Source organism: Gossypium raimondii, chromosome 12, assembly GCF_025698545.1.
Source record: "Gossypium raimondii isolate GPD5lz chromosome 12, ASM2569854v1, whole genome shotgun sequence".
Lineage (NCBI taxonomy): Eukaryota > Viridiplantae > Streptophyta > Magnoliopsida > Malvales > Malvaceae > Gossypium > Gossypium raimondii.
This window is the reverse complement of record NC_068576.1, coordinates 44,560,481-44,585,711: the sequence shown is the minus strand read 5'-3', so window position 1 is coordinate 44,585,711 and position 25,231 is coordinate 44,560,481. Positions and strand designations below refer to the sequence as shown.

The 25,231-nt window shown below is 32.3% G+C and overlaps 2 protein-coding genes across 2 annotated transcripts; one reads left to right on the top strand and one right to left on the bottom strand.

Moving 5' to 3' along the window:
* Positions 1 to 3,828: 3,828 nt before the first annotated feature.
* Positions 3,829 to 6,728, top strand: LOC105764380 (adagio protein 3). Its single transcript, XM_012582920.2, has 2 exons — positions 3,829 to 4,182; positions 4,886 to 6,728. The coding sequence occupies exons 1-2, from the start codon at positions 3,905 to 3,907 to the stop codon at positions 6,489 to 6,491; spliced, it is 1,884 nt and encodes a 627-aa protein (XP_012438374.1). The 5' UTR covers positions 3,829 to 3,904; the 3' UTR covers positions 6,492 to 6,728.
* A 2,400-nt stretch (positions 6,729 to 9,128) lies between these two features.
* LOC105764379 (phragmoplastin DRP1C) lies at positions 9,129 to 23,304 on the bottom strand. Its single transcript, XM_012582919.2, has 16 exons — positions 23,107 to 23,304; positions 22,957 to 23,020; positions 22,493 to 22,597; positions 21,346 to 21,447; positions 20,338 to 20,388; positions 20,171 to 20,232; positions 14,867 to 14,957; positions 14,696 to 14,760; positions 14,155 to 14,349; positions 13,913 to 14,032; positions 13,747 to 13,817; positions 13,057 to 13,282; positions 11,829 to 11,879; positions 11,122 to 11,395; positions 10,681 to 10,820; positions 9,129 to 9,368 (listed from the first exon to the last, which is right to left on the bottom strand). The coding sequence occupies exons 1-16, from the start codon at positions 23,236 to 23,238 to the stop codon at positions 9,243 to 9,245; spliced, it is 1,875 nt and encodes a 624-aa protein (XP_012438373.1). The 5' UTR covers positions 23,239 to 23,304; the 3' UTR covers positions 9,129 to 9,242.
* Between the last annotated feature and the right edge of the window lie 1,927 nt (positions 23,305 to 25,231).

Here is a 25,231-nt window from a genome sequence, read left to right as displayed (position 1 = left end):
GCTCAACATATTGAAATGTTTTTTGTTAGAATAGTATTTATTTAAGAAAAATTCACGTCAATAATTTAATCAAATATTTATCAAAATTAACTATTTGGACTAACCAATAGCATTATTATAAATATATATAGATTAAATTACATTAAAAATTTTTAAAAATTTACATTAGAAATTAAAGTAAGAGATTTCTTATACACATAAGATATTATTAAGTCTCGTCAGGAGGCCTACAAGTCACATCCTCATGCCCTATGGTAGCTTAAATATATTAGGCTATCATTACTAAAAGCCTATATACTCTAGTTGCCACCATCGCATCTCCATTTGGTCCTAAACGAGGTGAATTGATTGACTCTGTCGCCAATCAAACCTTGCAACGACAATTGATGTGATGAGCATGAATCAACTCTCAATCTCCAAAATTAGTTGAGATAGCTCCTCCCAACAAAATCACTCCCAAAAGTTGTTGAAATCACTTATGGCGATTAATGGTAATTTTAGATTAGTAGCACTAGCAAATTAATTTCTCCCAGTCAACACCTGTAATTGACCACCACTTGCCATAAAATATATATTATTATAAACATTATTGATATTTTTCTAAGTTAAGTAGAGATTAATGTCGTGCCAAATGTATCACGCCAACAAATAAGTGAGTTTTAGTAGTTTACAATGCTAGTAATCTCACGTTATAAAGAGAAACACAATATAAAAAAATATATATAAATATCAAATTATGAGTAAATTTTAACCTAGTATACTAAATAAGTGGGTTTACCCATAGGGTTTTGTGTATTTATTGTGGTCGAAAGATTGACACTTGGGTCACTTGCGATTGAGTTTGGTGCTAAAAAATATTTTTAATTTTCTAGACTAGTTATAAGATTATTAGTTACTTGATTTCATTTTTGAGGCACTTAGGGATTCAGTCTAATGCTACAACGTCTTTTTAATTTTTCAAAATAATTATAAAAAATTACTAATTATTTTATTTTATTTTATTTTCGGAGCACATGGGCTTGAGTCTGGTATTACAATAATATATTTTTAATTTTCCATAACAGTTATACAAATTACTAGTTATTTGATTCCATTTTTGGGGCACATGGGCTTGAGTCTAATGTCAAGATAATATATTTTTTAATATTCTGAGATAGTTATTGTCACACCCGGTTATCTTTTGGTCCTAAATATTAAGAAAAGTTAGGATTAAATTGAATAAGTTGGCAAATTGTTGGCTACACCGAGGAAATTCAAAATTTTGGTGGCTGAATTGTGGTCAGTTGGATCTCAATTCTGGTTTAGTTAGTTTGGAATCGACAATCCCCCTAGTGGGAGACAAAATAATTAACAGTGATTGGCTAAAATAGCCTAAGGAGACAGTGCAACTTTAACAATGTGTGTGGAGAAGAAAGAATTCTTCGAAAGCTAGCTAGTAATCTCTTTCTAGCCTGTAAAGTCTTCTTCGGTTGCTTTGAAAAATAAGAGAAGGTTCAAGAAATCTCTGCATGATGTGGTAAATGTGGGATTTGAAGTTTGGGAAGCCAAGAATTCGATAAGTTGGTAAGCCCCAAGCCTCTCTGTACTCATAAATTAGAGGGAAAGAGAGTAAGAGTTCTTGAAAAAGTTTCTGTATAACTATGGGTCTTAATATTTGAATACCTTTGAGTTAATCGATAAATGATTGTTATGCTTAGCTGATAGGATAAAGGAGGCTTAGGCGTTTAGATAAGCTAAGTTATCGAGGACAAATGAAGCAATGTGAGTTTTTGTACTCGACCTTTTGGGTGATTGCTGATGTGTGTTGCTTGCTTAAACCACATTTGTGTTTGCTCTGCGTTGTGTCTATAACCATGATTGCAAATGAACATGGAGGTTGAGCGAACTTTGTATGCATATAATGTTGCAAGTGTGGTTGTTAACTATTATATGATTGAGAATTTGGCGAATAGATGTATGATGTATTGTATGTGATAGTACCTAGTATAATGTATTATATGAAATATATGACTATATTACATGTGGAGTAAAACAAGTGTATATATTAGTTCAATACATTATTTGGTATTTAAGGATGACATTTTTTTAATGTGATGACTATGTTTTTTTATTCTCACGTGTTTGATAAAATTATATATGTTGGTACATAAAGATAATATTTTAATTTTTAATGTTTAATTTGAATTCTATAATTGATTTGATAAAAGTTGATTACTAATATTAATAGATTTGAATTTTCATAAAATAAATCTAGAGTCAACTATGATTGTTAAATATATTTTGATGATTATGTGTGTTTTCTATAGTCTTAATTTGACGAAAATTAATTGTTTAAATTATAAAATTTGATGAAAAATTTAAATTAAACATTAAAAAATTAAAATTGATAAATAAATATTTTTATGAAACTCAAGAAATTATATATTAATCCATATAGTCAACCGAGGAAAGAACCGTGGTTACAATAAATATCTTCTTCTGCTGAGATTGATGATGTGGCAGGGTCGGCGTGATATTTTTCTCTTGGCTTTCACTTCGCCACGTGTTTGTCACTACACAGACAAGGACTCTCCCTCTTATCTCTTGACACTTAGGTATCGTTTAATTACCAAATTGCTACTCTCGGTTTTTAATTCAAAATCACGGGTTTTGTTGAAAATAATTATTACAACTTATTAATTCCAAAAATATTCAAGATAAAACAATTTTTATGCCAAAACAATAAAGTTATAGTAATTTTAAGAAATAAATAGAAAAAAATTCAACATGCATGGTCACTAAAATTTAATGTCATCATTTACATAAATTTTTAAAAAGTTAAACAAATTATTTTAAACATAATTATTTAATATTTTGATGATGAATTTTTTAATCTCATAAATGGGATTAAGAAATTATCATAATTTTTATTTGATATTTGAAAAGGATAATTATCCTATACAATGTTAGTGGAATAAAAAAACTCCAAAATTAAGTTTAAGATATCATGCATCTTGTTTTATTTTTATTTTTAATTTTATAAAGACATATATAATAATATCTCAAATTTGCTTGTGAACTTTTATTCCACCAGTAAAATATAGAATAATTATTCATTTTAAATTGAGACTTATTATGTGAAATTATATGCACGATTCTTCAATTCTCACTATGTGTGATTGTTATGTGTAGATTTTAGTCCATTTAGTCCCTATTTTTTTACTTTAGTTTAGACTTACAGATTTTTAATCCGATTATATTGTAATAGTTTGATACTTATAATTACTCGAAACACTAAAAAACTCAATATTTTTTGATAAAAAAAACTCCATATTGAATACTAATAAAAGTAAAATTTTTAAGAGAGATTTTAATAAAAATAAACAGATTGATGATTCAAAACAATTTAACATTATAATCTCATCGATCGTGTAAATAATATATAAACTATGATATCTAAGTTAGTCAATTTCTAATTTCATTTTTGAAAAGAGTATAAGTACAAATATAATGAAATTGAAAATTTGAAATATAATAATATATCTAGAGTTACGAGAATATACATATAGTCTCAGATTTCAACTTTTTGATTAAATCAAAGTCTCGTTATTTAATTTATTTTTCATCTCGTCGGTCTATTTCTTGATAAATTTAGGTAGGATTGGAATAGGTGTATCCCTCTTTTTTCTAAAATAAAGGGGCAAATATCCAGAGTTGGGATGTTCGTATTTCTTAAAATATTAATTTGTATTTTCGATTCAAATGAAGGCAAGATTTGCAAAAAGTTAGGTAAAGAAGGGCCTTTTGGGTAGTAAAAGTTGTACACATAAATATCTCCAAAAATATCTCCAACAAAGCAAAACAAATCTCGAAGAATGGGAGAAGTGAAGCCCACAACATTCCCGTAGGAAAAAGAAAGCAAATAATGTCTAAAGGAGAAGAAGTGACGCCAAGCAGTGGAAAACGGCAGCGTTTCTCGAAATATGAAGACCACAAGCTTGAACGAAGGGAGGAAGAAGGCGACGATGAAGATGAAGGAAATAGCGAGCTTCCTTTGAAGCCAGGGCTGTTGTATTACCCGACAATTCCGACTTCTTTCGTTGTTTCCGATGCTCTTGAACCTGATTTTCCCGTCATTTATGTCAACAAAGTCTTCGAGGTTTTCACCGGTTACCGAGCGGACGAAGTCCTTGGTCGCAACTGGTAAGATACTTTTAATTTCTTTCTTCTTTTTTTTTTTATCTCAAGTAAATTTTATCTGTTTTTTTGGGTTTAAACATAAAGTTCACGGATCTGTTTTTGGAGTGAATTTAAATGAAAGTTTATTATTTATGGAGTTTTTAATTTGTTACTCTAAGTTTCAATATCCAAACTTGATCAGAATATGTAGACAGTGACTGTTTATCTAATAGAGTAATTCTACTCATTTGATGGTATGAAGCTAAAATTTTATCAAATTAACATAAAACTAGTTCTTGTTCATCACTATATAATGGCATTGATAATGCATGTTTCATTTTTTAATAGCATCCTACATTTTATGAGTATGAGTATGTAAAATATAGAGAACTTGAGATACTCTCGGGATACATAGGCGTCAACTGAATTGGAGTATTTGATCTAATTAAACTCTAATAGATCATATATAGAAACTGAAGCTATTTTTAGCAAGTTTTATTGCTCCATTAAATTATCATTTTGATAAAATTGCAATAATTGTCTATTCTTCAATGGTCATGAATATTAGCCGATTCGTTTAATATTGTTGATTTGTTCTATATGTCCTAAAGCATACTCCATTTATGTTTCCTTATTGTGTGTTGTTTTTCTCATCTCTTAGAAAGCTCCTATTTCAGAATATATAAATTGACCCTTTGTTGGATTTTATTCTTTTGTTTTGTTTTAGTCGTTTCTTACAGTATAGAGACAGACGTGCTCAAAGACGGCACCCTTTGGTTGATCCTTTTGTTGTTTCCGAGATAAGAAGATGTCTTGAGGAAGGTATTGAATTTGAAGGGGAGCTTCTGAATTTCAGGAAGGATGGCACTCCATTGGTGAACAGGTTAAAACTTGCACCTATACGTGATGATGATGGAATTGTTACACATGTTATCGGTATTCAAGTTTATTCCGAAGCAAAACTGGATCTGAACCATGTTTCATATCCGGTTTTCAAAGAGACTTGTAAGCAGCAGTTGGATCAGTCATCTAAATGCTCTTATTTGAGTGGAAATCCACTGTTTAATCATCATCAAGAAATATGTGGGATACTCCAACTCTCTGATGAAGTCTTGGCTTATAACATTTTATCACGATTGACACCAAGGGATGTTGCTTCTATTGGATCTGTCTGCAGAAGGATACGTCAACTAACTAAAAATGAGCATGTGAGGAAGATGGTATGTCAGAATGCCTGGGGAAAGGAAGTCACTGGTACACTGGATATGATGACTAGGAAGTTGGGGTGGGGACGTCTTGCCCGAGAACTGACCACTCTCGAGGCTGTTTGTTGGAGGAAACTGACTGTTGGAGGAGCAGTAGAGCCTTCTCGTTGCAACTTCAGTGCTTGTGCCGCAGGGAACCGTCTTGTGCTTTTTGGAGGGGAGGGAGTCGACATGCAGCCAATGAACGACACATTTGTTCTCAATCTTGAAGCTGCAAATCCGGAGTGGCAACTGGTGAGTGTGGAATCATCTCCTCCTGGGCGCTGGGGCCACACTCTCTCGTGCCTGAATGGTTCATGGTTGGTGGTATTCGGAGGATGTGGAAGGCAAGGGTTGCTCAATGATGTTTTTGTTCTTGACTTGGATGCCAAGCAACCTTCATGGAGAGAAGTATCTGGTGGAACCCCCCCTCTCCCCAGATCTTGGCATAGCTCGTGTACGGTCGATGGTTCTAAGTTGGTTGTTTCTGGTGGGTGTACGGATGCTGGAGTGCTTCTAAGTGACACATACCTTCTGGATCTCACTACTGAAAAACCAACATGGAAAGAGATTCCATCGTCATGGACACCTCCTTCTAGGTTAGGCCATTCACTTTCGGTTTACAGTCGAACTAAAATTCTTATGTTCGGAGGGTTGGCAAAGAGTGGGAACTTGCAACTGCGATCAGGTGAGGCCTACACTATTGATTTGGAGGATGAAGAACCACAGTGGAGGCAACTAGACTGTAGTGCCTTCACCAGCGTCGGTAACCAAAATGCCGTCATACCTCCTCCTCGACTTGATCACGTTGCAGTAAGCATGCCTTGTGGGAGGATAATTATATTTGGTGGTTCAGTCGCTGGGTTGCACTCTCCTTCTCAGCTCTTCCTTCTTGATCCTTCAGAGGAGAAACCACCATGGAGGACACTGAATGTTCCTGGGCAACCACCGAAATTTGCTTGGGGTCATGGTACGTGTGTGGTTGGAGGGACTAGGGTCATGGTATTAGGCGGACAGACGGGGGAGGAATTGCTACTCAACGAACTGCACGAGTTGCGCTTAGCAAGCAGGCAGGACTTGGATTCATGATTTAGAACTTAAAACTCATGGGTCATCACCATTACCGAACACAACTGTATGTGAGGTGATTTCTTCCACAATTTTTTACCAGACGCCTTCTACGTTTTGCCTTGTTTGGTCTTGGTGCAGATTGTGTGCGTGTTTTTAATGCCTGTGTATATTCCATTTCATTTTGATTTTTATATTCAGTGTTTTCCGGATACCATTACATAAAAGTTTTTATGACGCTTTGTCTTTTTAGGCGCATTACTAGCATCCACCTTCATTTTTTTCCTCAATCAATAAAGCTTTATATGTGTAATAAAGTAACTTTATAGGGTTTGATAATTTTTTTGCGTGATGAATTTAATCATCCTCATCGTAATTGAATTATTAAAATATAATTATTTATATTAATGGATTTAAGATGATTATATTATATAAAAATGTTTTGAATGCATAGATTAAAATATATTTAAAATGATTATACACACATTAATGTGCCTTTTATATGTATAGAGTTTTCGTACTCATTTAAGGGAGGATTCGAGATGATTATACATTTTGGTATTTTAAAATGAGAAATTATTTTATCTATTACTGTAGTTTTTAAAATTTAGATGTGAGAATAACAGGAAATAAAAAGAAATGCAGATATCTAAAAATATATTTAATAGCTATTTTTCTTTAAAATTACAAATGTATCCAAATTATTAGAATAAGTGTGAACTTATCCAAATTGTTTTCTTACATGTGTACCACTAGTGTTCTTGACCATAACTAATAGATATAGTTATCACTATTTATTAAAATAATTAAACTAATTGTATGCACGTTCCAATTGAATATATTAATAACAATTTTTATTTGCATAACTTCAATATATTTTAATTTATTTCAATTGAATAATATTTAATTAATAGTTTTTGTGATTTATTTTAATTGAATAATATTCTTTTCAAAATTCAATTGAGTAATAGTTTGTTAATAGTTTTTTGTGCATTTAATATTTTATTTTAATTGAGTAATATTTGATTAACAATTTAAAATGATACAATGAAAGTGTGGTAGAAATAATAATATTTTATTATTTGCTCAGTTGGTTAGGGGTTTTTACCTAAATAATATAAAGGGTAAATTACACCGACACTCACTTAATTTTGATGTAGCTGACAAAACAGTTACTTTGGTTTCAATTCAGTCACTCAACTTTCGAAAAATAACAAAATAGTCATTTTAACCATTTTTCATTACAGACGTAGCGAAAAAGTGATATGACATTTAATGGAGGGTTAGCTGTCATTTAAACAACCCCATAGCCCTAGCTGGGCAGCAGAAAAGAGAAAAAAAAAAAAGGAGAGGAGAAGAAGAAGAAGAAGAAATGGACATACCTTGGCTATGGTTGTTTTGTTCCTCCAAGGTAGAGCCACCACTCAGTTCACTACTATCTGTTGAATCTCTGCCCCTTTTTTTTCTTCTCTTCTTTCTCTTTTTTTTTCTTAACTCTAATCGCCGTCGTTTATGGCCTTCTCTGGCCAATTGTCATCACCAAATGGCTCTTCTTTGCCTTTTTTCAAATCTCACTTCAGATTTCCCAATAGGCTTTCAAAATCCCAAGATTAAAACCTTAAAGCTTCGAACAAGGCTTCAACAAATCTTTGTCGTCCACCGCCTGATCACCACCATATTCCGGCCACAGTTTTTCTTCGACCAAACATGACTCTTGACCACTCGGATCATCGAACTGGCTTGAGTTCTCCAACCCGCAAAACTTGAAATGGGTGTGGGTTTCTTCTCTTTTGATTCTCTTCTTTTTTAGTGTGTTTTTTTTTACTTCTCTCTTTTGATGCAAGCCAATTTGGGATTCTTGTTTTTTTTTACTGGTTTAATTTTAGATGCTTGCTATTTGGTATTTTTGTTTTTGCTAATTTTTGCTATTTTGTCATCGATTTTGATTTGATGCTTCATAACATCGCCACAAGCAGGAGCTCCGACCAAACCGATGTCGATGAACGGGCTATGACGGGATCTCCCTTGATGTTAGCCCAATCAACTGTTTTGATGCCAACCTCAATATTTTCACTTCAATTTTCACTACTATGGAAAAAAATCAAGCTTCATGGCATAGCTAAGAGCTTTTCCAAGTTCCATCTGCCAAATTTTTTTTCCCAGTCTGGGCCCTAATATTAGGTAAATTTTGGGTAAATTCCATGTCAATTTGCCACGTCAGCTAATTGGGTTAATTAGGTTTCCAACGTGGCAAGTTAATTGGTCACATCAACTAGTTAACTTATCACATCAGCGGTCCCATTAAGATTGTAACGGAAAATGTTAATAAATGGCTGATTTGTCAATTTTTGATAATATAGTGACTGTTTTGTTATTTTTTAAAATTGAGTGACTGACATGAAATTTAGGTGACTGTTGGTATAATTTACCCTAATATAAAATAAATAACGTGAAGATGGCATATTTGAAATCTGCATGGGCCATTTTATTTGGAAGATTTGTTTTTTAAACTCATTTGAGTTTAAAAAAGTTTTATGCATTTTGGGCTGGTCGAGGTTGATATCATCCTATCAGAAAAATAACACTAATCAATTTACAACTAAGCAAATGGTGAATTTTTCTAAATATTTCTAATTGAAAAACTATTCTTTTATCAGATTCAAATCAATCTTCATTATCATTCAAATGAACCAGAGCAGTTTGCCATGATTTAGAAATTAGACCAAAAAGAAAAAGAAAATCTATGGGAATAATAGAGAGAAGAAAAGGGGATCACTTCCAACAGACAGCATCAATGTCATCTCTTGAGGATATGTAAAGCTCCAGACGTTTGGCAATCTGAATTCGCCTTTCCATCAGTTGAGGGTCTTCATCCAACATTGCACTCAGTCTTTCCTTCTGCACCTCCCACCATTTTTAGCATATCAACATCACACCAATACATACAAAATGGTAAAATTTATAGTAACCCATCAAAAATTATGAAATGTTTTAAGCGAGAAAATATGCAATCACAATACAAGCATGAATAGTCAAATCTAACAACTCAAAGGATCTTTCAAATATAATTTTAAAATATTTTAATCAAACTGCTCTCAACGCATATTCATTTCTAACACTCGCATCTAAATTCAAGTAACGTAGCTATTAGTTCACCCACCATTTTTTTAAGTTAGATCTTTTATATAAAGACAAATTTTGTGTGTGATAATTTTTGAGGTTCAACCTTATTCTCTAGAAATCAATGCAATCTAAATGGATAAATTAATCTAGCTATTCAGATTTGACGTCTCCTTAATCTATTTAAAGCTTTTTCATATATTTAAATGACCATATCCTTGTACTTAGGGAAAAACAAACGGTCTAAATAACATCGAAACTCTTGGTTTCTCTCAGGGTGAGCGTTCAATCAAATTGAGTGAATTTTTTTTGAGTTAATCGAGTTGACGAGTCCTATTTTATCATCTTAACTCGATTTGAATTTTTTTAAATCAAGTGAAATTGTTCGAGTTAAATTAAAAAATAAACATGTTAAATTAAAATCACGTTACAATATAACTAATTCCATGTTATATCACATAAATTTGAAATCATATATATTTGAAAACTTTTTCAAAAAATAATAAAAAACACTTTACCATGAGTCCATGACCTTAATTAACTTATTTAGATATCAAAATTATTATTTTAGAAAATTTTAAAATTTTAATTTTCTTTATATATTCTTTAGAAAATTTTAAAAATTAAAAATATAATTTTGGAATTTTTATAAATATTTTAATTTTAAAAATTATTTTAATTTTTTAGAAATTTTGTTGAGACTTGAGAGAAACCAATTTGCTCATTTTCAAAATTGACAGGACCAAAAAGTATTTACACCAATCTATTATTCGGATTATAAAATTCAACTCGAATAACTCAAATATATATATTTTATATCAAATTGAATTTTACTCACCTTAGATTTTTCAATAAAATACTCCAATTTAAACAACATAAAAGTTGAATCCAGACCCCACATATAACTCGTATACTCTTAAATTCAAATTTGTGGAATGTTACTTGAATTTAGGTATAAATTTTTGTAGATGTTTTCACATATTTAAAAGATGGTTGGAGTATCATATTCAAATATGTCAGACACTAATACCTCTTAAAACAAAGTTGGTCCAACATAGCTGAAAGTGTAATATATTTTAAAATCATTTACCTCTCTACTTCCGACTTGGGCATAAAAGTTGGTCAGCAGTGACCTCTTGGCCTCCTTGACTTGGCAATAAACCACCGCCTTCGGTATAGTATTCCTCAATGTATCACAAACCATGGCTATATAAGCATTAACATTTGATCCTGTACCAAGAAACAGAATTTAAGTCAGCAATTCAACATCTTAAGGAGAAACCATTAACAGAATTTACTAAAATGGACTGATACTGTTAGAATCAAGGAATTTCGATAATTCCAAGAATGGCTTGAATTTAGGAACTATAACTTGACACAGGCATGCTCGACATTTTCCAAGTTTTTAATTGTATTTGGAAGGTCATATCCTGTTGAAATATTTCTTCTAAATTAAGTGTTAAAGGATCGTAGATCACCATGTATGTCAATTTGAGCTAAAAAAAAGATCAAAAGATAGAAGTTCATATACCAATCCTTCTGAGATAACTTTCATTTAAACGGTCACCAGTGTGGCCAGATTGGTTTGGATTCTTGGCTGGTTCTGCATTTTTTTTCTTGTCAGATGGGTTTAGGTTCTTCTCTGGTTCAGCATTAAGCTTTCGGAAAAAATCGGCTGTCAAGTAACTGGACTCCATCTCCACTAGCCGTAAAACTGTCTTACGGCTTTCATCACGGAATTTTTCCAAAGATTCATTTGCAGCAGTAGCTATGTCAGTTTGAAGCGATGGAAATCGCTTCAATTCCTGCATTTGAATTGAAGTTGCATGTTATCTACAGTAATCCAATAAGTAGTTAGAATCATTTCAGAAAGAAACTTTAGAAATCATCTTTCTATTTTTATTGAAAGGAAGCAGTAGATTGTCATTGTAGCTGAGTTCATTTTTATTGTCCTCGTTATCTAGATCCTTTTCTTTCAACTCAAGAAAAATGTCATAATTAGAAGAATTACTTGTGTGTTCATTAAGGTAAAATCTTTTGTTTAACCTCGGATGATAACCCTACACTAATCCGCTATAACATGAAGTGAACGAGATGCGAGATCTCTTGTAAATTCAACAGCTTGCGGCGACTTCAAAGTATATGACAAAAAATATATATAAATGCCAGTGGGATTAAGTTCTACTACTTTCACACTGACAGCACAAAACAAGAAATACTGCAGCAAGAATTGTCTACCTGTGTTTCAGCAATCGACTTCCTTACAAGTTCTTTCAATACATAGTGCACCTAAAGATGAAAGCACATGGCATTCAACAGTCAGAATAAGAGTCATATAGGAATTTCACTTTTAGCAAACTTAGAAAAGAATCTGTAGAAATTGATAATAAAAAGTAGCAACATACTAATAGAAACAAAGGCTCAAATGTACCCTCTTATGAGAGCTAGACTTGTGAGGACCAATCCTATAAGAAGAGAAATTTGGGAGAAAACGAGTTTGTTGAGAAAGAGGACGAAAGAGAATGTTTTAGAGAGAAAAAAAAAAGAATCTTATTTATACTTGCTAAAATCCTAAAGACAGGGAATTATCACAAAGCATGATATCATTAGGTCCTAATAATGGGCATTATTACAAGATGCAATACTTACTCATAAATTATCTCTACCAACCATTAGTCAATAAATTATTACTAAAATATTTGTAACAAGCCTCAATCAACATAATTACTTCCAAAAACTTTTTACCAAATACTAGTCTTCATCCCTTGATTTCCACATCCACAAATAGCATGCGTCAAGAGTTCTTATAAATCTTCCTGGTGGTCTACATGACAAACCAACACCATACAATGTGATCCTAAATAGGTCCCCTTATTCAAGTTTGGTACTCTTTTCAAGAAGCTATACCATTTCAAATAGGAGGGAGAGGGGAAAAAAAGCTTAGAAACACAAACCTCAAAATTTGAAAACCCTTTACTATAAATCTACCTTCATAGAGGATGCCAAAGCATAAGCTCTCTCATGTCTAAGAGGTTTTGGCCTTTTCCCCCCTTGGAAGTTCTCTGACGGATATAGTCTTATTCTTTTTTTAATATCTACAGTAATAATAATAAGTTCAACCTGTAGTTTCCTTTGCCATCCCTAGAGAGAAAGAAAGAACAAGTAGATAATACCATTGTAGTTTCAGTAACTACTTATTTCCTTCAAGTTTCTCTAGCACCTTGTGGGCAACTAGAAACACATATGATTGAACTTTTGAAGAGTCCAAGGGAAAATAACTCACAAATGCTCACCGTTTACCCCTACAAAGGAATCACTTGACTATTTTAGGAGAACCAAATGTAATAACAATGTGTCTGTTTGAGCGTGTTTATTCGATGTAAAAGTAATTTCTGTTTGCATCTATCATAAGTTCATAACTCTGAATTGAAAGTTATCCCAACTACAACAAAAGTAAGAACATTACAGCATCCACGGAGGCTTCAGCTGGCCCTTTGAAATAGCTGATAGCACCATCAATCAGCCTTCTGTATCCTTGTTCTGGAGCAATCAAATGTGGCTGATAGCCATCAGCCTCTGTGACAACTTTTTGGACATTTTTTAATGAAAGATAACGATCAAAGGGTAGTTTCTTCAAAGCAGCCGGCAATTGGTTGTCAAAAACTCCAAATATCCGATCCCCACCAGGTCGCCTGAACCAATTACTTAATGTTGTTAGAATTATACTACAGGAACTGGCACAGCTAACCACATTAATAGAAAATATACTTCATAAGATAAGACAGTAATGTCATAGAACTTTTTAAGTATGTTAATTTTTATAGTTGACTGTCTCTAAGAGTAGGAGATACTCCATACAAGAGCCAAACAGACAACACAGACTAGTAACCGTACTGGAAAGGCTTTCTAATTCCTAAGTATAGCCGATAGTCATAGGTCAGAACTGAAGCTTTATTTGATTGCATGATATGTTTCCTTAATTGCAAGTCTTATAATCACTAGACACATCCCAATATGGGAATGTTCTAAGGAATTACGCCTCATTCTCATTACTTAGTAAGGGTGTAAACTGGAAAAAAATAAATCAACACAGAACTAGTATAGAAGTTTCAATGCTGAGTAGTAAAAAGCTAAAAATTATGTACTTTACCCTTACCCTCCATCCAGGTGCTCCTTGAAGACACGGTCAAATGCACGACAGAGTTCTAAAATCATGTATAACTGGGCCTGTACATACATTTAATATAACTAAAGTGAACTAGACTGAGGAAGTATCCCATTCAAACTAAGCAAGCCGGTTCTGAAAGATCTAAACTGTTTACCCCTCCATCAGTTGCAATAGGCCTGCCAATACGGTCCAACTCTGCATTGAGCTCATCAATGGTCTTATTTATCAAAGCAATGATGCTTGGTATGCGCTGCCTGATAACAAGCTCTAAATGCTGAAATAGAAGAGTATAAAAACAATAAAGATAAGGACTCATTTAGAGAGATGTACAAAGCTTTTGTGATTTATTAATATTAAAATTAATTCAAATAAATAAAATAAAAAGTTGAAAAGGACCTCAGACAATAGTTTTGCAAGATACTCTGATCCCATCCTACTTGCTAAGTGCCCATAATCAGGGCTTGTTTCAAAATATTCACGCTCTTTTCGACGAGCAAGAATCATATCAACATTCTTATTTATGTCAGCTTGAGAACGATTGACAATTCCAACCCAAGGCTGTTGAAGCCTGTATGCCCTTCCTTCGAGAACCTGAAAGACTTATATCGAGTAATTATAATGTTTATGGGTTTAACATCTACATGGGAGTTTTTCTAACTGATGTTACATCTTAATATCATGATGCACCAATGCCACAACCATACACAAGTATATACTACATCCAAAAGAAAAATAAAATGAAAGAAATAGTTCCTAGAGGAATGTCTTAGAAAATAAGAAGAGAAGGCATAAACCATGGACTTAGGTGGTAATAATGTTCCATGCCATTGAGGATGATTTTGTCTAAACTGCAATGTAGATATAACATTTGCAGTAGATATTATGCATGCTTTCTATGATCGAGGAACTGATGCGTTATGTATGATTAAATACATACGTCCACGGCATTTGTTCCCTTATCCATAAGATCAAGTTTCGTTAGCACACCAAAAGTTCGTTCACCTGAAAATATTATGAAAAAATGTAAATCTCCTCGCTCATTGGACAATTCCTATTGAATAGCAATGCTTCAGAAGAGTATACATGCATAAAGCTAATTTTTAGAAACCTGACGGATCAACATCTCTTGCAAGCTTTATGGCATCTGAAGTGGCAATGTCTTGATTAGCAGGAGAAATGGCCAATATGATGCAGTTCGGCTACAAAAGTGAAAATTTCGAACAGAAACTTAGTAAAGAAACATATTAACGAAGGTGCAAGAGATGTTATATTTGGGCCAAAAGACAATCTAAAGTTAAAATAATTAAAATAATAAAAGTAAATAGAAAAGAACATGTTGTCATCTCTTCCATTTTAAGTCTCTCCATCGAAACTCCATACATTTTAAGCCTTCAAGCTTGGTTCTTGCTATTTCCTTTGCATGTAAGTGTATTTCACATCCATTTTTCATGAATTTTACGTTTTTGAGATTATTGTAATGATATTTAATTAGTTTAGGGACTAATTTATAATATTATTAAAGTTTTAAAATTCACCATTGTTTTTAAGCTTTCTTAAAGATTATGCTTGAGTCTGGAGCTTAATGATAGATTTGAACTATTTTGTATAGTAAATTTGTATAGTTTTGAGTTTAGGAATTAAATAGATAAAATGTGAAATTGGAAAGATTTTATTGAATTTTTTTTCATAATTTAAGGGTTGTTTATATAGAATGTTTGGCAAAAACGAGTATATGAGGTAATTGTGAAAATTGGCTTGTTTTAATATTAGGGATTAAATCGAATAAAATGTAAAAATTTGGGGCAATTGTAAAAAATATAAATAAAAAGGAATATGTACTAAATTTAATAATATATGAAGTTGAAGCTAATAAAATAAAATAAACTATTTTATAGATGAAGATCAAGTTGATAACTGAGGAAAAGAGAAAGTTGTTGATTAGTCCTTAAACTTTTACTAACTCTGCAGTTTAGCCCTAGTAAGTTCATATGGTTTTATAAGATGTAATTTGCAATATTATGTTGAATTTTGAGTTGTGAGATGTTAAATATATCTTTATATTTTGGAATTGTTACAAACTGATAGACAACAAAATTGAAAAAAAATGTCATACGATTACTTGTATTGAGCCCCGACAAATATAGGATAGGATACAATTGGCATGCCAATAGGTTATATTGCGTGCGGTACGGGGTTGACTTGCAATGAAATGATGACTTTTGATTTGTTACTTACCACTGAATATACCGATGTCCAGCTTTTGTTATGGACTATCATGTTATATTTACAGTGATTCTGGTATGTTTTTGGGGCAGATATAAAGCCTACGGGCTTTGGCATTTGGTTCCCAGGTGTATTTTTGGTTGGCTTGGCTCATTTGAGCATTCTGGCGTGTTTGTATTTGAATCTATTTATATCGTTCATCAGGCAGCTTTCCAATGGTTATATGACATGTTATTAAATCTAAGTGTTTACATGGTCTTCTGAATGTATATCTTGACTTGATATTGAATAATCTCATGTGATTAAATATATTTTGCAACTTGTATATGTACGTGTATAAACTCACCTGTTGAGTGACTATGATTGACAAGATTTATTATTTTTTAATCTTGTTAATGAAATAACTATGTTCATACGGCAAGTTTTATTGTTTCAACCGTTGAACTTACTAAGCTCTATTGAAGCTTACTCGTGTCATTTTTCATGTTCCTTGTAGATAAATTTTTGTAGAGTCGGGCGATAGGATCAACTTGAAGATCATGCTATCTAGATAGATTTTGGTAGATTTTGATATGTTTATTTTGGGTTATATGTCATGTAATAGGTGTATTTTTTTTATATATTTTGAATATTTACTACATGTGTTACATATGAGATTGATGCAAAGATACTTAAGATTAGTATTAGCTTGCTTGTGCATATGCCTTTAATCTTGGTGATTATGTTCATATAAAGTTGTTTTGGTCATTTGATATAAACCTTATATAAGTGTTTGAATAATTATATGAATGAATGTGAATACATTAGAAGAAATGGTAAGTTTGACATTAGTTTTATGTATGAACTTATGAACTTGAATGCAAATTAGTTTGATGTGACATGTGAAATAAGGTTGATAATTGAATTGTGATTTCAATGATGACACATTGGTTAGACACTTAGGTTGAATGTTTTACATGTTTTAGGCTTGTTTAAATGTGTCTTTAAAGTATGGAAATTGTTAATTTTGATTTGGTTTAGTACCTAAGTTTAAGATGAAAGTTTGCCTTGTTTTGGAAGCTTTTTAAGGTGCAAACGGCCTGGGGCACGGGCTGTCACACAACCGTGTGTCACATATGGCCGTGTGCCTCATTAATTTTAGGAGTAGGATTTTTCACACTGTCGCAATTAGTTACATGGTCTGAGCAAACAGACGCGTGAGGTAGCCATACGACCATGTCCTAAGCCACACGGTCTGGGTTCTGTCACATGATTGTATGACCCTTATTTACAAAATTTTTCAAGTTTTTCTATTTTGATTCAAATTAGTCCTTGGTTGTTTTCAAACTATTTTTAGCGTCTTGTAAGCTCGAGTTTAGGCCCCTAAATGTATTTATGCTATGAATAATATTTAGTTTTGATTATTGATATTTAAATTAATATATGAATGATTTAATGATGTTAAATGTTTCAATATGTGTCGTAATGCTCCGTAACCCTAATTTGACAACAGAGATGGGTTAGGGGTGTTACAGGATTCATCTTGTTTCCTATGCTTATTAGGACTTCTATACGCCACTCTCATCTTTTCCATCACTTTTCTTTTCTTTGTTTTTCTATTTCTTTCCTAAATCTAATATTTGAATTTACTTAATTCCAAGTCTTGTTTCAATTAAGAGGGCATTCTCCTATCTTCTCTTATAGAAAATCATCCAAAAATAAGAGTTCTTTTGCTTTTCTTGTTGTTTGAAATCTTTTGTTACAAAACAGTTTGCTTTTGGCTTAATTTTTCATTCTACTAAATTGTTTTGTTATTTTTGTTTCAATATGCTTAGAGGCTTCTTAAGAGTTCAAGAACTATTTATTCTCTTCCGAGAAACCTTGTTCTACTCATTCTTGGACTTTTTTGGGCTGCTTCTACCTTTCTTTGTTGTTGGGTTTCTTTTTTCCATTTGTTTTCATTCAAGTTCTAATTGGTTTTGTTTATTTTATTTAAATCTCAATTCGACAACTTTTTATTCATCAGTGATGACCCAAATTACTTCAAATACTAGGTTTTTCATTGTTCTTGGTTGTCCGAACTTCCCCTTTAATCTTTCTTGTGATTTCATTCAGTTTTAGTCTTTATTCTTCAAATATGTTAATAGTTTGTTTTCACTTAATTGACAGTCTGATTTCGTTTGAAATTCATCAAGAACAAGTGTTTCCTTAATCAACTTGGATTCCTTCAAGAGCTTTAATTCTTAATTCGGTCTCCCTATTCTTTTGTTACTTGATTTTTGTTGCTGCTCTTCCACCTCTGACTTGGATTGTTTGCGTTTCAAATTGAGTTGAATTCCAAATGTTTTTCTGTTCGTCTAGAGTCTTAGGCCAATCTATGACTAGAACAATTTTGCAATCCTATTACGCACGCGTCCCTCTCATTCCTTCATTTCACCTATTACCAATTGAGTTAAGATCAGATGTTGAACATGGTATCTAAACAAGTTTTGTAATGTTGTTCTTCCTGCCTAATCCTATTTAAGGTACACGGCCTCTGGTGTGGTTGTTGGTATAAAGACCTAGGTTTTGCAATGTTGTTCTTCCCGCCTAATCGTATATAAGGTACACGACCCCTAGTGTGGTTGTTCACATGTAGGCAATATGAGCTATAAATGAGGAATGTTATGTAATTCTCTTAAGTATTAGGTTTCATGTAGTCGTATATTATAGTTGTGCCTCTTCTATTTCCAATTGGATTGAGGTTGGATGCTTAACAATGCCTAAACGTGAGAAAACCGTAAATTGTACCACTTCATTAAGTTTGAGGTTTTTCATAATCTTATTATATTTTGGTGATGCCAATTTGTTTCAATTATTAGTATTGGTACTATAAATGGCGAGAAGTACTAAGCGGTATCAACCAACGTTTATGGACTATCTATCTATTCTCAATTTGGTTTTAGATAGGATGATTAACAAGCTTGTTATCATCTTAATTCATTTTAGAAGAGCCAGCCTTGGTTGGCACCATGCTAGGAACTTTAAAGACACTTTAAACAAAATTGAAAAATTTTAAGGATAGCAACTAAGGAGGTAAACTTGTGATTATAATTGATCGATCTTAGTCAGCAATGGCTCCTATTACCTATAGATAAAACAAAACAGAGAAAATTTATGGCGTGAAAACATAGTAATCCTAGAATATCATAATAATGGCCATATTCTCTGTAAGGATGAGTTATTTAGCGAAGTGGCACCTACTAGACCCGAAGATTGAATGATATAGAAGTTCCATCACTGCTCCATGGTAGAGAGACATATCACACGTTGACCATTTTATTAAGGTTAAATCACATTTTGAGGTTTGAATTTGGTAATTTTTCTCACATTGGGGCTTGAAAATTTTTTGGGTCCAAGTTAGGCCTTGAACTTAATAATTGTTCCCACATAGGGGTCTGAACTTTTTTTGGTCAAGTTAGACCTTGAATTTGGCAAATGTTCCCACATTGGGACTTGAATTTTTTTGGGTCCAATTTGGTCCTTGAAAATCCTAAAGTTTAGGACCCAATATGAGAACAATTGCCAAGTTCAGGGCTTAACTTGAACTTCCCAATGTAGAAACAATTGTTAAGTTCTGGACTTAAATTAAAAAAAAAATTCAGACACCAATATAAAAAAATTACCAAATTTAAGCCCCAAATAATAATTTAACCCTTTATTAATGAAAATTCTTGGTTAAACAATGTCTGTGAAATGTGGAAGCCTAAACCAGTTTAATAATCATCTATTGTATAGTTGTGCATCTATTCGTAATTGAAATGTACCAGTTTAATCTATCCTGAATCAAATGGTTACAAAAAGTTCTGTGTCTATCCATCTTTTCATTGTGCATATGTTTAATTAAACATAGCAGGTTAATCTATCCATCTTATCATTGTGAATGTACTCCTGATTAGGACATAGCAGTTTAATCCATCCTGGATTAATATTGGTCAAACTCTGTGTCTATCTATCTTTTCTTTGTGTGTTAAATAATCATCGTTTTCTCTCAAATTGGGATAAATAATGAACTACAATGGTCACTTGTTTCCCAGACTTACAGGTTCGTACTTTTGATTGAGTTCATCTTTCTTGTTCATTGTAAGAATATCGTATATCCGAGCCAAATACATCTAGCATTGAAAAGACTATGTCACCCTTCAAGATATCAGAAAGTCAAGTAACTCACCTTTTCAACGTAAGTACGCACCATGTTTTCAATATCTTCGACTATAGTCTCCGACTGTCCTTCTGCAAAAACCATAGACACATCCTTCACGATTAATGATTCTGTGTTGCGTGCTTAGAGGGAGATCAAATCTTAGTTTGTTAAAAAATAAAAACTATTGTTATTACCTACAGCAACTTTTGTCAACCCAGGAAGATCTATAAGTGTTAAGTTGACAACTGCCAAATAAAACCAAACACATTATAGTCATAGAAATCGAACCAGTAAACACCTTAAAAGGCTTAACCAAAGACGTAATGAACAACCAAAAGGACATCAAGACTTTACCACGGGGGACTTAAGAAAACAAGAACTAAAAGAATAAACGTAGGAACAACATCTCATGAAAGACCAAATCATAATGCAACAATACACACTGTCACACAGTTAAAATGAAACAGTGGCAAAGCCATATACAAGTTCCAGGCAAAGAGGTACTACCAAGAGGAGCAGAACACCCACCATTACCGGGTCTCCTTCAAAGAAACTCCTGATGGAAGTACTTGGTATGAGTTTTGACGCAATGCACTTTTATCTGTTAACAGGTAATGATTCTCATGACTTGATCAAACTCAAAGTGTATGATGAGCTACAATCGATGAAGAGAAATTACATTTATGATTTAGAAAAGCAGTTTTATTCTCTATTTCATGTATATATTTAGAGAGGAAAACATCCAGTTATATTTGGCCCTTAAAACTTGAAAACCTGGGGTACTTGTCCACAATCTTACTTTCCTCAGAGGAACAACAAAGGAATGAGCAAACAACTGATTGAGCAATATTTAAAGAGAGAGAGAGAGAGAGAGAGAGAGAGAGAAAGAGAGAAGGGTATCACAATACAAATGGGATGGAGAGAGTAGAATCATAATTTCCACAAATGTGTTCAGTTCCTGTATAATTGTAAACAAAAAAGGTTCACCCATGTTCCATTTTTCGATGACTAAATCATCAAAGTTGATAATGGAACAATCTTATAATAAGAGCACAATTTAGTGTGCTGAGTAGAATGATCCACTACAATATATGCTCAAGTTGATAATGGAAGTAGATATGCATTATTATATCTGGTTATCTGATAAAAGAAAAGAAAAACTTCGTTCATTGTATAGTTAAGAGGGTGGTATAAATGCAGACCATTTGGAGAATATATGCTCAAGTGAATTGGAATATTAGAGATTTGCTTTGTCTTCCCAGTTATTCGATCTGTTTCATCTGCAATCTCCTTACGAACAGCAACTGCATAAACAGTATTCTCATTACTTGTTAATGATAAAATCACCTGAATTTTGATAAAACAAGAACATGAAAAGAAATGAGTAATGGAAAAAAAAAATCTGACCAAGTATGGGGCAGCAATCATTTTTAAAGTAAACAATCATTATACGGATATATGGAGAAGATAACTTAAGGAACTAGAAACTGGAAACAATAATGTTGGTAAGGAGATGAAAGAAAACAGTTTCATCTTGGAGGAAATTGTTCAAGCTTATTCCTCTGCAGTCTGAATTTACCATTACACAGCTACTTGCATGGTTGTTCGAGGCTTATTAAGTGCTTTGTGCATGGGATGACCATCAATCTCTGATCATTAACCAAAATATATAGGATAGAACGTAAAGGTGCCTTGCGTGGAGTTACCAACGCAACACTTGTCATCAAACCTAACATTTACGAAGCCAACGCAATATGGTTTACGCTGGTAGACTTTATAGTAGATTCCGAATTAATGTCACTCCTTCGGAGCTACAACTGCAGAGCCTCTTACAAGAATGCCATGATTGTTTCTTCTACTCAACTGAAAAATTCTTTTTATAAATTATACCTCAATCATGGAATGGAAGGATTTTTTTTTCTCTTTTCTTTTTATCAAATAACTGGATATCTAGTTATCTACTTCCTGGGCAAGCACTGTTACTTCAAAAAGTGATGGAAAAAGAAGCTGTCTATATTAACATAATGCAATACTTGACATATACAATGCATCTGAAAATTAATCCAGAAGAACACGAACCTCAAACTCAGTCTATATCCTATAAATCACAGGATAGAACTCTGTCCCAGCATAAAACAAATGTTGCACTTCTGTATCAAAGAAGTCCTATTATTCGGTCTCATCTGGTACCTATAAACTTATCCCATCCCCAGAAAGAAGTTAATGAATTTCATGCATGGATCACCCAAGAAAGCAACATAAACACCAAAAAGTAAGTTAATAATTTCGAGAAGACGGATAGATAACAAATTCAAAAGTTTAAATGATCGAGCACCATGATGGAAATACCGAAATCAGTGAATCTCTTCTTTGGTGAATGAAGAAACTCTGCATATTCAGTCCCAGATTCTGTCTTATGAAGTTGCAACACCAATGGCCTCCGAGTAACAATGCCTTAGAGAGCAAGAAAAAGAAGTTAGATTCTGAAAGGAGTACGTTCTTCATCATAACCAACTTCGCATAGTATATGGGTGGATGTCATTTTTAATCATAAATCACAGCATAAGCATGATTTGGAATCTAGAATAGAGATCGTGGCGGATCCGTTCCAATTTAGTCATGATCCATAACACCTTTCAAATGATATATTTAGCTAAACTAATAAGTGATAAAACTGCATTATAATTGTTTACTTAAAAAAAAAATGATCTTTTAAGTACCAGGAACCAACATTTAAGTGTTCTACTTTTCCTCTTTAAAAAAATTCTATTATTAAAATTCCAAATTCCAGGAAAAGAAATAAAAAAAATTACCAGATCCACGAGGCAAGAAATCTCTCCCTACAACACTCTCCAAAACCGAAGATTTCCCAGAACTCTGATTTTCCATTAAAAAAAAGAGAGACAATTGTGTAAAAACAAAACGTGAATAAATAAATAAATGGATTGAAAAGGAATTTTGACCTGGCCACCAACAACAGCAACAGAAGGGAGAATTTCCCAGAGAGACATTCCTTGGCCACCATGATCGCCAAGGAGGGTGCAGGCTCTTTGGATCTTGTTTATCAACCCAATCAAGCTCGTCATCGTCGCCATTTTTTACCCAAATAATAGAGGGATTTGGATTGGAGAAGACAATGTGGGATAGAAATGGATGCTCCTACGTCGATTACAAAATTTGGAAATGGAAATTTTGATTCAGAGAGAGAGAGAGAAAGGACGATAATAAACGGCAAAACGATTTTTAACGAAAGTGACGTTTTGCATGGCTGACTATTTATATTTATCTGTGCTTTGTTTTTTTCTCAACTTTATATGTGCTCTGGCCAAAAAAAATAAAGAAAAAACTTTAAATGTGCTATTTTTAAAACTAATCCAATTATTTCTAATTTAGTAACATATCTTTTTTTGTAAATTATAATGTCATAATTACTATATAAATAGTTACAGTAAAAATGAAATTATTAATTAAATATGAAAAAAAAGTTATGAATAACAATATTATTATTTAGGAAAATATCATTGCAACAAGAAACTAAAATTTATCAATAAATTTGCTTTAAAAATTTAATATAACTATTTATAACCCCCTCTCAATTTGCGAATGTTCAAACCCACCAACTCCTGCATCGATAATAATATTAATTCCAACCGAACTAAAATTCAATTGATCAATATTATTTTATTTTAAACCATGCATGAATTTAAGTAAATTACTCAAGTTCAATCAATAAAATTAAACTTAATTACAATTTCTAAAAGTTCAAACTCAAAGCCAAATTTAATTCAGGGTGTAAAAACCCTTTTCAAGAAAAATAATTAAGTCCCTCCTTTTTTGCACTCAATTGAGCACGTGAACTTTCAAAAAACATCAAAAAGGCCCTCAAACTTCTTCAAAAAAAGCAATTAAGCCCTTACTTTTTTTTCACTCAATTGGGTACTTGAACTCTCAAAATGCATCAAAAAGACCCTCAAAATTTTTCAAAAAAGCAATTAAGCCCCTACTCTTATTAAAAATTAGAAAATAATTATAATAAATTATAAATTTTAGAAAATTATTAAATTTTAATAAAAATATAAAAATAGATTTTTTATAAAATCATAAAAATTGTAAAATTTTATAAAAATCATAAAAAATTAACAACCCTAGTTTTTTCAATAAAGTTATCACGTGTTGCAACACAACGTAACATGTGACGAAAAATGATCAAAAAATAAAAATCGATAAAAGTTATAGAAATATTATAAAATGTTTCTTTTGGTATGATAATTTTATAAAAATATTTACAAAATTTATATTTCTTCACATTTTGTATAATTTTCTTACGACTTTATAAAATTTTATATTTTTTATATTTCTATATATTTTATATTTTTTAATTTTTAATAAAAGAAGGGGCTTAATTACTTTTTTTTACCATTTGCTTCTTTAAAGCTGGCCTCGAATAAGTGAATTGTTATATATTCGTATATATATTTTAGAATAGACAATATAAGTCGTTTTTCAGTTTTCGACCAACACAATCTTTTTCACTATTCTCAAATTGCGATTGGCTTAGAATGTGGGCACTAACTCACGAACCAATTATCACAACGAAAATTTTATTTATACTTAGTGGGAATATCAATAACTCTCAAGGGCTAGAAATAAAAAAAACAAAACTCTATCAAAAGGGCTAGGTTGAAAATAAATCTCATTGAATTTTGATTGAGTGTCGACACTTAGTATGGTGTATGGTTTTTTTCAACCTAGCCAGTGATTTCTATTTATATAGAGAAATACAAGAGTGTTACTTGAATAAGGTGAAGCAAAATAATCTTTTAATAGAAAGTACACCTATCCCTTATTGGTATAGGCTACGAGCGACACCAACCCTAGTTCGTGGCACCCTTATTTTGGAAACTAGGGTTGCCGCTCATCATGCTACTAAATAAGCTTATGAGTCTAACTTGTGCATTTGATAAAATTATATGTGTTATTTGAGCTTTTAGCCAACTCATATAATTTAACCAACTGAACAAATAATTTTTATTTCCTAAAATATTATTTATTTAATTAAAATAAATTTAATTAATTTATCTAATTAAA